Source organism: Anneissia japonica, unplaced genomic scaffold (assembly GCF_011630105.1).
Source record: "Anneissia japonica isolate Jap-2015-1 unplaced genomic scaffold, ASM1163010v1 scaffold524_len12570_cov149, whole genome shotgun sequence".
NCBI classification, from domain to species: domain Eukaryota; kingdom Metazoa; phylum Echinodermata; class Crinoidea; order Comatulida; family Comatulidae; genus Anneissia; species Anneissia japonica.
This window is the reverse complement of record NW_022714702.1, coordinates 1-12,570: the sequence shown is the minus strand read 5'-3', so window position 1 is coordinate 12,570 and position 12,570 is coordinate 1. Positions and strand designations below refer to the sequence as shown.

Genomic DNA, 12,570 nt, shown 5'->3' with positions numbered 1-12,570 from the left:
ACACCCATTGGGCACTGAATCCGTGATTTGCTGGTATTGAAAATCAGCCATGCGGAAATTCTAAGCAGCTGAGAGTACGATGCGATAGGCCCGACTGTGAGTTATATCCTCGATAGCATACCAAACTGTAGCAATCCATTCGTAAAATTAAGGTTTATATAGAAGATTCTAACTAAGAAATGCTAAATAAAACAGAGAAACTGTACTACAATATTTTTTTATATTTGTTTCATTCAGGGTATGTACTGCATACCTTTCTTGCCTTGACGGTCCGCCACTGGTAGTGTATTATTCGCTTACCGTTTTATGCATGTTCTTTAGAACAGATCTTAATAGACTTCTTGCTCTTCTTGCTCTTATAGCAGAAAGATCCTGTTTGTCGCAACACCAAACGTTGATGCCAGTCTGTGTTCGACACATAATAAATATTGTGTAATGGTAATATGTACTCAAGTACATAAAATGTTCTAGTTAACTGTTACGGTTTAAAGAGATCGCATGTTCGAACCAAGCTAGAGGTATTTTTTCCACCACTAATTAAGGTTCATGTTAATAATATATGACAGCGTCGTTTTGTGCTAATGCTTTAAATAAATGTAAATACATTGTTAAACGATGTTAGAAAATCAAATCCGATTGGAGGAATATGTCGTGAATAACGATGACAATATATTTTACCAAGAACTGATTACCGTTCGCTTGCTGTTTCAACTAAGTGATGGGGCAAAACTTGTACTCCTTAGGATGTTCTTATTGACACGATTTTTTCAACAAGATATTGTGTAATACAATGGACAGTTATGAGTAATACATTTTTCAACAATTCATTCACGTACCATTAGTTGTAGCTCTCTGTGTAGCTTCTGCAGTGATTCGCTCCAGGTTTGCTAAACATTTAAAAATATTAACGTTGAAATTGTTAATATACATGAAGACAGATACACGCTTCTCTATATATTTTAGTAAAGGATGTGTACCAAAAATGTACGAAAGGGTATAATAAATTTATTTAGGCCCTCTATAAATAGGCTCTCTTAAATAACACTTAATAACAGATTTTAGTCTGGGATTTTAAATGACCTCCCAAATGTAACCTCCTTTTGGAGATAACCAAGCTTGTGTATTTAGGATGTTCTTATTGACACGATTTTTTTTCCCAACAAGATATCGTATAATACAATGGACAGTTATGAGTAATACATTTTTCAACAACATTCACGTACCATTACTTGTAGCTCTCTGTGTACCTTCTGCAGTGCTTCGCTCAAGGTTTGCTAAACATTTGAAAATATTAATGTTGAAATTGTTAACATACATGAAGACATATACACGCTTCTCTATATATTTTAGTAAAGAATGTGTACCAAAAATGTATGAAGGGGTATAGTAAATTTATTTAGGCCCTCTATATAAAAAGGCTCTCTCAATAACACTTAATAACAGATCAAATCATAAGTTGTCTCCCCCCCCCCCTTCTCTCGATTGTGAATCTACTAATTTTATTTACTTATCATACTCTTTTTGCAACAACGCTAGGCCATTGCATTGCCTCAAGCAACGCATCAACTACCATATAGTATCCTCATATCCACACCATACTCGGTTCGTCACCAAGAACCTTTTCCTTGGACCATGAAAAACCATTCCAAAAGCTTCAATTAGATCATTTTTTTAGTTTTTAAGATATTTAGTCTGAGATTTTAAATGACCTCCCAAATGTAACCTCCTTCTTTTGGAGATAATTATATCATGCATTTATAAAACGCCTAATGTAAGAAAAAAAACAAGAGTAAGAATACTGGAAATCTTTAGCAACGAACCAAACAAGTCAGAAATCATACAAAGATAGAAACATGACCTGTACTTCCTAAAAATAGCTTTGAGAAGACAACAGCTTCATCTTATTTCACTTGACACAAACTGTTAAGTGTCAAAATAAATCATTATGTGACTCTATTTTGATAAAATAAAATCATTAAGCTGGTCAAACATGATCAAGTTTGATATTTTTTATTTTATTATTTTCATATTCGTTTATTATCTGAGAAAAGTTTAACAACATCTGGCAAGTAAAGTGTACAATTTTTCTAAAATTTGTTAACAACAATTGCTAAGTAGATGATGTAACCGCTCACTGTTATGATTGAAGTTGTTTCTTAGGTGTGCTAATACTGACACTTAACTTTATTTGTCAATATAAAAGAAGATTAATAACCGACAATAAGTTTTATTATTGTAAAACATGCACATTTTAGAATATAATTATATGAAGTAAATGTTTTACTATTTTGTCACTTTTCGGTTTTATGTAAACACGTCAAGTATTTTAAACAACTCTTCTCATGATTACTTAATTTTATGAGCTCTGCATTATATTTTATAGCCCAGGATGACAAAAATAACCATGAAAATTGATTAGTTAAAATGATAGAGACTGAAGATGAGACTAACCTGGACATAAGAAACGAACTTTGTAATCGGAGCAGGAATTTTCATTTAGTTCTAGTAAACATTCGAAACCAAGAGAGGTGGAGCAAGTAACATTTTCACCAGGTGTTGTATATGGTTCGCCGGATACGGTCTGGCATTCAATTCCTACAGGGTTCGCACACATTGTTGTCGGATTTTCCTATTTGTGTAAAAAGGTTTATTGGGAATTTGTAACTTGTATATGTGTCTGACTAGAATATTCATAATTGCATATTATGTGCTTTACTGTAAATATAATTTTGATTTATGAATGAATCGATAAGGCCTATATTATGGATTTAAGGTGGCAATTTAGTTTAGTTTTGTTGGTATGTGTTATATAGGTTCAAAACGTAAACACTAATCTCAGTAAATTTATTATGTGTAACTTGTATAATGTGATATGATTGCATATCATGTGCTTTACTGTAAATAACATTTAGATTTATAAATTAATGGATATATAAATAAAGAACTTAAGGTGGCAACTAAGTTTCATGTGTTATGTAGATAAAACGTAAACACTCAATCTCAGTGAATATATGATGTAAGAACGAATGGAAAACTTACATCTAATATTGCCCATATCTGTTCATTGTCTCCGGTTTGACTTGGGCCGTCCCGGTTGTACCAAGGGGTCCAAGTGGGCTCTAATGTAATAGTGATAACAATAACAATATAAATAAAATACGTATTAAGGCCAACTCAGACAGCGTCGTACGACGCAGCCCGACGCGATTTGTTGTCGCCTCGTGTCTGTGTGAGTTAAACGCAGACGCGATGGTGTGCGTCGGGGGCAGTCGCGTCGTAGAATATTAAACATGTTTAACATTTCTCCCGACTGCTCAAGACTGTCCCCGACGATAAATCGGGTCGGGCTGCGTCGGCCGACGCTGTCTGAGTTGGCCTTTAATGTTTGTGGTACACCACGTAGATAGTTCTGTAAATAACTGTTGTTGTTGGTTGAGAATATCTCGACGTTTCGATTGAGTTGCTATAATCGTCTTCAGGAGAATAATATCTGCAGAAACCCCAAAACAATGATATACCTTTATGTTTTGGTTGGTGAGACTTGCTGGTGATTGGTTGAAAACTAAACAATGGCTAAGATTACGTGTGAAAAGGCATTAATACAAAAGCGCTGATATAATATCCACAGTCTGTGCAAAAAGTGTGGAGCGTGGCTAGAAAGCCGATACAGACTTGAAAATAGCACATTTTAATTGAACAACTATTAAATAGTATTTTGTATGTTCAGGTTGACAGTAAATGTATTAAACTCCACAGAATCTACTATCAATCACTTGTTTTATTCTTGCATTGATTCAAATACAAGGCCCATACAAAGACTGAATCCCATCGCCATAATAGTGAATTGTGAAATTCTCAGTGAGACTACGATATTTACCTGAGCATGGGCATGGGCCCAGAAGTTCAAATATTAAAGAGTAGACGCTCCGTCCCCTATTGGTTGGATTGATGCGGACGAATTGAGCGAAGATAATAGAGAATGTATTAGTCACTCTTGAACTTCCTACAATTCGTACAAATAATTACACACGATGACGTGTATAATATTCATTCCTTGAAGTTTTTATGCTTAAAGTCCGGCACTCACTGCGTCGGCCAACGTGAGCGCAAGACGACGCGATGCCGTCTGAACTCATTGTCATTTATAAACGATCCATTGCGCACGCGTCGTCGCGTTATGTTGCTCATAGAATCATCACGCCGGCAATGAGTATCTGGCTTTAAAAAAGTGTCCCCCTTAATAGTGGTGTCCCCTGAATACAACTGTTGTTTTGTGTTCCAAAAATCCGGCCCGAAATCGCCAAACGGTGCGAAATCGCTGAAAATCAGCCCTTTTTGAGCAGTTTTATTTAAGGTATCTTCGTTAATATTAGACCGATATTTTGGCTGTTTTTGCAACTTGTTCCTTATTTATTCAGCTATAATGTCATGTTATTTTTAATTTTAAAATCAATGAGGTGTCGTCGGAATCTTTTTTTTTAAGCCAAGTCAGTTGGCGATCGCCCAGTGTATTAACTCCTATCTGTTTACACAATTTTGCGATCATGTTTACAAAAAATTCCACGGTCCTGGGTTCAAATCCTGTGACGGTACAAAGATATTTTTCTCACGACTAAAAACATTTCCACTACCTAAGCCTCGTAATGAAACTTTGCCTGTACAGCATCATGTTATTTCATTTTATTTAAGCATGCCATGGGATACACTGGACGGGTAACCCACTATAATATGGTTAAGAACATGATGATGGTAATAGTGATGAAGATAATGATGATGATGATGATGATGATGATGATGATGATGATGATGATGATGACGGTGATGATGAGGATAAAATTAATAATTAGGCCTAATAATAATAACTAATAAATAATAATAATAATAATAATAATAATAACAATAATAATAATAATAATAATACAGAAAGGAGTGAATTGAAATACAATAACTACAGTAACAACTCAGAACTTACTCTGTGCTCTACATGGAATTCCCAACAATACGCTTACTATGTAAAGCCAGCATAGGTATATGGCATCTGCGAATAGGAAGAGCAATAGAAACTAATCAAATGAAATTCAATTGTTAGTTACACCAAATTTGTGTGCCCAAAAATATTTTTTTTAAGATATGGAATTAAAAGACATATAAAATAAACTGAAATTAGGCCAAATAATATAATGTAACGAAATTGGTAGTCTATCTTGCTTAATTTTACCCTTGTGTAAAATGGGTTAACCTATTAATGCTGATGGCTTTTGCCTTTTATCTTAATTAGATTTTTTTCCCAAAGTTATCATTCTAAACGCCGATTGGCTCTTGCCTGATATGTTAATTACATTTCTTCCCAAAGTAATTCTAAATGCTGATTGGCTCTTGCCTATGTAAATTAGGAAAGTTGTAAAATATTTTGGTAGAGAAAAATTAGAGAAGATCGATTGGCAACCCCACTTTGATCAGACGAATGTTTAAATTGTCCTGTTAATATATATAGTACCTGTAATACCCCTTTTACACTGCAAGCAAAATTCCTGACGTAACGGGATTTTCCAATACCCGGGTTTAAATCTCTCGTGTTGTGGTTAGTGTAAACGTCAAAATGTCCTACTCGGGTTGCCAAACATTCCGGGAGGGACGTGCATTTCAGCGTAGGACAACCCGGGTGCATTCTGGAGTCGCCAGTGTAAACAGCACCGAATTTGATTCGGCAAAAAGATAAGAACACCGAGTCTGGACAACATTTTAATGGTTCTTACAAAAAAAAATGTGTTTTCGTTATACATATTAAAGTAGGGCCTATATGCTGAAAGGATTTAACCCGTTATCACGCTCAATCTTGGAGTACGCTTACCAGGCTTGCCACTCATTTTATATTGAACAAATTAATGTTAAAAAAGGACGCATTATACTTGACTCAGCTTGACCAATGAGAAAGCTCTTGTGTTACCTAATGCTTGCAGTCTTGAACAAAAGACGTTGCAACTTTCCACTTAATATAACATATATATTTTCTTTTCAGATACAAAATGCCCACTGATTGATAATCCGTAAAAAGTGTGTAACAAGAATATATCAAAGTCTACAATAGATACTTACGTTTCGATAGTGGTCTGAACATTGCGTTGTTGCCTTACAGCAGTTGCTTATGCGTATGCCTTTGCGGTGAATGAGCTGACATTAGGTAGTTTTCGCCGCACGACGTTAACCTTAACTTTTACGTTAGTACCCAACATGCAGCGGAATAGCTCCGCCCCTTTTTCAAACAAATCAAAATACGCATGTGCAAACCCGTAACTAACGTACGTCAAACACGTAAAATCCGGAAATTAACGTACTCAAGATGAACGCAACGCAAGATGAATAAATTATGACGTCATCTGTTAACGTTAAGGTTAATGTCGTGCGGCGAAAACTGCCTAATAACAGATAAATAACCTTGCTTAACTAAAACGCAATATCACATGTTCACAGTATATGACCAACTATATTGATCATTTTACACTACACAATATTGATATCAGTACACCGAATGTCTATTGCATCATTACAAAATACTAATTAAAAAAATGCCTCTAGCTATATATTTGTGAACGCACCACGATAAGTATGCCAGATATTGATTTCCTATCAATTCTTTGGCAATTAGGCCTAATCAAAGTACTGTAAACATATTTTATATGCAACGAACAATAGGATAAGATATAAACGGGAAGCACGTCTATGTTATGCTATTATTGTCTCCGAGGTGATAATGATCGGATTGTGTAGCACATCTCCTAACGAACTTGCTAATAACAATAAAGTATACTAACTACTGTATAACAATATCTTAAAAAAAAAAAACTCAAAGTAGATAAATTATAGCCAATGTTCGGATAGGAACATGTGATATCATAATCGTATGAAGCAGCCCTTCAACAATTTTTTTAAATTTTCAGTTGTATCAAATATGATCTCTGAAGGGATTCGTACATGCAGCCTTTCGCTACCAATGCGAGTGTCATACCGTTAGACCACAAAGACATGGTCCTGGTTGAGGCACGAAAACTTAAGGAAATAGTACCTGGCCGAAAATGACACTCTTATATAATAAAAGTTGCCATCAAAATCACCATGATCTTTTAATAGTGATTTTCGGCTATCATAGAGATCTAATTAATCTCTGTATTGTACCATAGAAAATAAAAGTCTATTTACTTTACTTTACCTACTTCCTGTGCAGAAATTCTTATACTTTTCTTATACTTCACAAATTACAAAGAAAGCACGCACAAGTGATACCGGTATTGTACTATAATACCGTAAAACCTCTAATTGAAGCCCTGGGCTTTTTTTTCTCCCCTTTTTTTTGCGAACTTTGGATGGGCTTCTTTCGAGTTGGGCTTCTTTTCGAGACTACTTTGGTAAAGTAAAGAGGAGGCTTCTTTTCAAAATGAATGCTGTAAATTTTGTGAATTTGTATTATAAAACAATAAATAAGGCCACTGTAACATTAATCTGTATCATGGAGTGTATTTAACTGGCATTAAATGTATAAACCAAGCTTGTATTTATTTATTTTGTTTTTCGAAATCCTGTACAGTGTATGTACCGTACAATCTCGAAAAGAAGCTTATCCTATCTTGAAAAGAAGCCCATGGGCGTCTTTTAGAGATGGACTTCTTTTCGAGGCTAATTTTGCAAACTAAAGAGGGGGGAGTTTTACGGTATAAGATGTACAGTACTGAAAACCTGGGTCATATACAGTTCATTTCAACAACTTTCAGGCATCATCTTTACTTATGAAACTACATTGTGGTCGAAACGTGGAGGGACGTCTCTCCCGTCCTCCCCCAAACCGCATGATGTGCGTCCATGAATACCGTAGAGTTTCGAATACCATACTACTGATAACATTTTAATAATACTTACCGGTACCTGCCAAGTTCAGCCTGAATCAGTAATGTAACATTATTTATCACGCCCTTGAATTTAGTATTACTCTTAATTGTTAAAAGTTTTAAAATTAGGTTCTCTGTATGTTTGCTTCTGCTATTGCACTACTACTATTATTGTTGTTTTTTGTTATTTTTTATAGATACTGTTATAGTTATTTTATTGTTATTCTGATTTTTCTTACCATGTTCATTAAGGAGATGTTCTCCGAAATAATGGTCATATTACCACGAAGGTATCTTTGCAATAATGCAATATAGACATACAGCGTACAAATATTAATTGAGTAGTGACATTGAAATGGCCAATTTAGTTAGTCATATACTGTGAACTACAATATGTTATTGCCTTTTATTTGGAGCGTCAAAACTATTAGATGGTTATGACGCTCGTTTTGACAGCGAGAGGTCGCAGGTTCGAATCCCGCCGGTGGCATTTTATTACACAATGTATTTATTTACAGGACAACAATCGTTACGAGCTATACTACACGGATGTACCATCATGTCCTTTATTCTAACAATGTATTTACCTTTCTTTGATTATATATACGTACATACACCCATAAAATTCTTTTATTTCCTCACTCATATATATGTATATACATACATATATATATATATATATATATAAATTATTTATTACACAATGTATTTATTTACAGGACAACAGTGAGAAAATAACATATTAACATAAATAAATACATAAATGCATACTAATCACATCAAGAATTCTTTTCGATACAAGTCAGCGTTCGTCCGTCCGAGTCTGTTTCCACCATGCCATGCACGAGTACAAAAAAGTTAACTCGATTTGTTTGGTAATGGAACATATCAACAAATTACAAGTTACAATTGCTTTAACAGACATTTAATAAGCCTACCGTAGTGGATTTGTTGATACGCATCACAAATATACGGTACACTATAATCATAAAACAATGGCGTCTTTTTGCTAAAATTCTGCTGTCCAACATATCCGTCGTCAACACATGTCACGCGGTTCTCTGGAATTGCAAAATTTACGATCTGCTACACAGGTGGGTGCGTCCAGGATATTTGGTGAAATGGCCACAAAAACAATTAGTTTAGGTAATACTATCCAAGGGTATGAATAGAGATTATATTAAATTGCCATTTCACAAATATACACAAATGATTACGAAACACTTTGAAGATGATAAAAAAAGACACAAAAATCATATTTGAGGAAACACTTTGAAGCGATTATTGAGGTAAGATTTTTGAATAGGCCTATTTAAAATTGTGGAAAAGGGTAGAAAAAAGTAGGTCCCCCACCTTTAAAATTAAGTGTTTAAAATATGCTTTTTGTGTCTTTGAAAAATCAGTTGTACAACATATCCAAACATTTTTCCTCCGGAAATTGACAATAAATTGACAATTAGGAGACACTAACGATAATAGTGAACTGTCCTGTTTCGGGTATTTTTCGCACGCCGTCATACGAATTTGATTGATTGTTTTATATAATTTCAATTTAATTGACCTAAGAAGGAAGTACAATAAAATTAAACACATTTGTAAGAATAATTTTCAGTCCAAATAGGCCTACGTCATTTATGATATATTTCCCAATATGAAATCTACATAAATTTGAAACCACAGTACATTCTAGTACAGTATTACAATAATTTATTTTCTATTGCGATGCGTAGTTAGGTCTGTACAACAGTAATGATTTGAAATCATGTTAGGCCTAAGGCTTATGGCATGGATTGGGAACTTATAGTAACAACACAGAAAAAACGAAAAATATTGTAACGTTTTTTTCCACTGAGTTGACATTAACTTTAATCAAGTAACTTGTCAACGTCCAAAAATATTTTATACTTGCAACTCTTTAGTCAACCCAGAACCGTCTCTCCCCGTACCGTTATTTCTCTCGGACCTTTCTCCTATCCGAGTCCTAATTCACAACTCCAATCCATTTACAGATTCCCGGTAATTGGCTCTTCCCTGGACTCTCCCATTCTTATTTGTATCGGCGACCATTTGCGTTACCATATCAAGACTAAGTGGATCAACAGTATGGCCAATAAAGAATTTAATTCACACTGGTCGTAAAACCCAAACTGGAAGTGTGTGAATAGGCCTTAAGCCGGTTTCCACTAGGAGAATTTATTCGCATGAATCGAAGGCGTCAGTTCGGTTCCTGAGCTCTGATTGGTTGCGCACACTTCTTGCTTCGCAAAAAGTAGAAACAGTTTGAACTACCAATTTCGCTGAATCGAAAATTTCGATAGAAATGTGAACGACGCTTTCGATTCGTGCGAATACATTCGCCTAGTGGAAAACTGGCTTATGACACAGTAATCCGAACACAGATATTAATTTTAGGTTTATGGCCAAAAGTTACCATTATCCATTACCGGTATCCATGTTTGGTATAAGTTGGTATAAGTCAGAATACCGAGCTGTTTAAGGTGCTGCGTTCAGGTCGAAGTCTACTCTTGTAGGCGCGGGTTCGAATCACACTCCTGACATTTCAATAGTTTTACTAAATATTTATATATAATATATATAATAATTATTGACAGAAATAAATTTCCGTTTGTTTTGTCAAGATGGTTGAACGGTCTAAGGCGCATATCGTTCAGGTCTCTGAAAATGACCTTATGCGTTCTCGGGAACATAGAAAAGTAAAAAGGGTGGCAGGTAAAAGACAATGTAATGAACATAAAATAACTAATAATTATGGCCTCTAAAACCCAAATCGTATTGAGCTTTACTTATATATTTGAGACTTTCAGCCATTTAGTTTATATACTTACTACGTACTGTAGGCTCAGTTAAGTTGTAATCTTGAAATCCGTTTATGGCTACTTAATTAGGGATTCTTTATTATGTTATATCAGTATCTTTTTGATATTAAAGTGGTGTGTTACTATTACTGTACTAAGTTTAATGTAAATTAAGTTGCAAAACCCACCCACCCTAGACGTCAGTAATTCATAAAAATAAATAACTACAGTACAAAAACTTTCTTCATTTAACTTTATTCATAAACTCAAAAACACATGTCCGCTCCTCATCTTTTGGTCGATGAACTATCAAAGGTTATTATGAAATATCTTTATTTTGAATTAAAATTGTAGCATAAGGAAAATTACAAAGGAGTAAATTCAAAAAAAAGGTCATCAACGGCGCAATTGTGAATAATGTTGATTTTAGTGTTAAAGCAACAAAAATGTTGATTTTCGTCTATAGTTTTGGTGAAATCTAATAGTAACCCCATGGGTTATTATCGTTTTATTAACGTGCTGAAATTTAATAAAATGGATTTATTTTGTTAAGAACATCGATCACCCTAGAAAACATTGTAGCAATAATGATATGATAATTGAATGATACTGCTTCATCAAGATATACGCCCAAGGAATTTGATCTTAAAATGTTGTTACTATTAATATTTAACTCAGAGAAGATAGATCAACTGGTTTGTCCTTTGATTTAAATAAAGCTATTTTACTGACATTTCTTACAGTAAGTTTAATTGTGTTGATCAAATTCGATATATTTTTCTGATATTGTAGACCATTTGATACAAAACACAGTTGTATCATCTGCAAACAAAATATTGTCACCAGCAGAACTATATATAAACACACGGCAGTGGCCGAAGTATACATACCCTTGTGGTTTTTTTCCATAGCGTTACCATTAATACAAACATACTGTTTTCTATTTTTAGGATAATCAGCAATCCATTTTAACGGTAGACCTCAATTCCATGTATTTCAATTTATAATATGGTAGTATTTTACTTTACTTTATTTGACATTTACCATTAACAGCGTTGACACTCAATTCAGCGAGTGGTGACCCGTTAAAAAGTACACAAGGGTACTTGTAATAATAATAATAATAAGATTTATTAAGCGCACATCTCCACTAATCGATTACAAACATTGAAATACACAATAAAGATCAAATTACATGTTATAAATTCCAGCCATATGGGTAGCGGGTAGTTGATCATTCAAGAAGTGAACTGCCAATCCGTAAACCGTATACTGTAATTATATATACAAATGCACGTACCATATGGGTTTATACTTTGAAACACAGAATTATTTTAAATTACAATATTTGAAATATGTCACTCTTCTTTTCATGCATATAAACTGAATAGTGTGCACCATTTTGTAAAGTTGGAACTCATTTTACACATAAAATTCAAATAATGTGGACCCACTGGACTTATTTAACACAAAAACTAAAATACTGTGAACCAATTTTTTAATTTCGACCCATTTTACAAATAAAAGTATAAAAATCAAATTTATGTAGACCCACCTTTTATCTCAAAATCTACTTTATTGCAATCATGACAATATAACTGATGATTGAAGTTTAACAACACTTTTTAGGCCTACCATCTTTGAAAAAAATCCCTGTATTGTAATAAAACGTTTAAAGCGTTCCGTGTTCACTTTAGGAAGAACAAATTCACGATTGTTTCTAAAATTGTAGTTTTTAAGGGGACTGACGGTAAAAGAGAATGCAATCTATGGGAAAGTGATTTTAATTTTCTAAAGTAGTTCTTCCAAAGTGAGAGGCAACGATCACCGAGTGTTGGAATAGTATGCAGGTTAAGGGCTGTTTCATACGGAAT

General features: G+C 34.2%; 1 protein-coding gene across 1 annotated transcript; it reads right to left on the bottom strand.

The window, feature by feature from the left end:
- Positions 1-67: 67 nt before the first annotated feature.
- On the bottom strand, positions 68-6,225 carry LOC117109086 (cartilage intermediate layer protein 1-like). The gene is made up of 7 exons (XM_033251329.1): positions 6,097-6,225; positions 4,973-5,038; positions 3,040-3,119; positions 2,452-2,629; positions 1,224-1,274; positions 837-887; positions 68-405 (listed from the first exon to the last, which is right to left on the bottom strand). The coding sequence occupies exons 1-7, from the start codon at positions 6,116-6,118 to the stop codon at positions 305-307; spliced, it is 549 nt and encodes a 182-aa protein (XP_033107220.1). The 5' UTR covers positions 6,119-6,225; the 3' UTR covers positions 68-304.
- Between the last annotated feature and the right edge of the window lie 6,345 nt (positions 6,226-12,570).

Coding starts and splice junctions, on each gene's coding strand:
- LOC117109086 (XM_033251329.1), bottom strand. CDS start 6,118: ATGTTCAGACCACTATCGAAAC. Junction 1,275..2,451: donor AGTTCGTTTCTTATGTCCAG/GTTAGTCTCATC, acceptor TCAAATGTTTAG/CAAACCTTGAGCGAAGCACT. Junction 406..836: donor ACAGAGAGCTACAACTAATG/GTACGTGAATGA, acceptor TGTCGAACACAG/ACTGGCATCAACGTTTGGTG.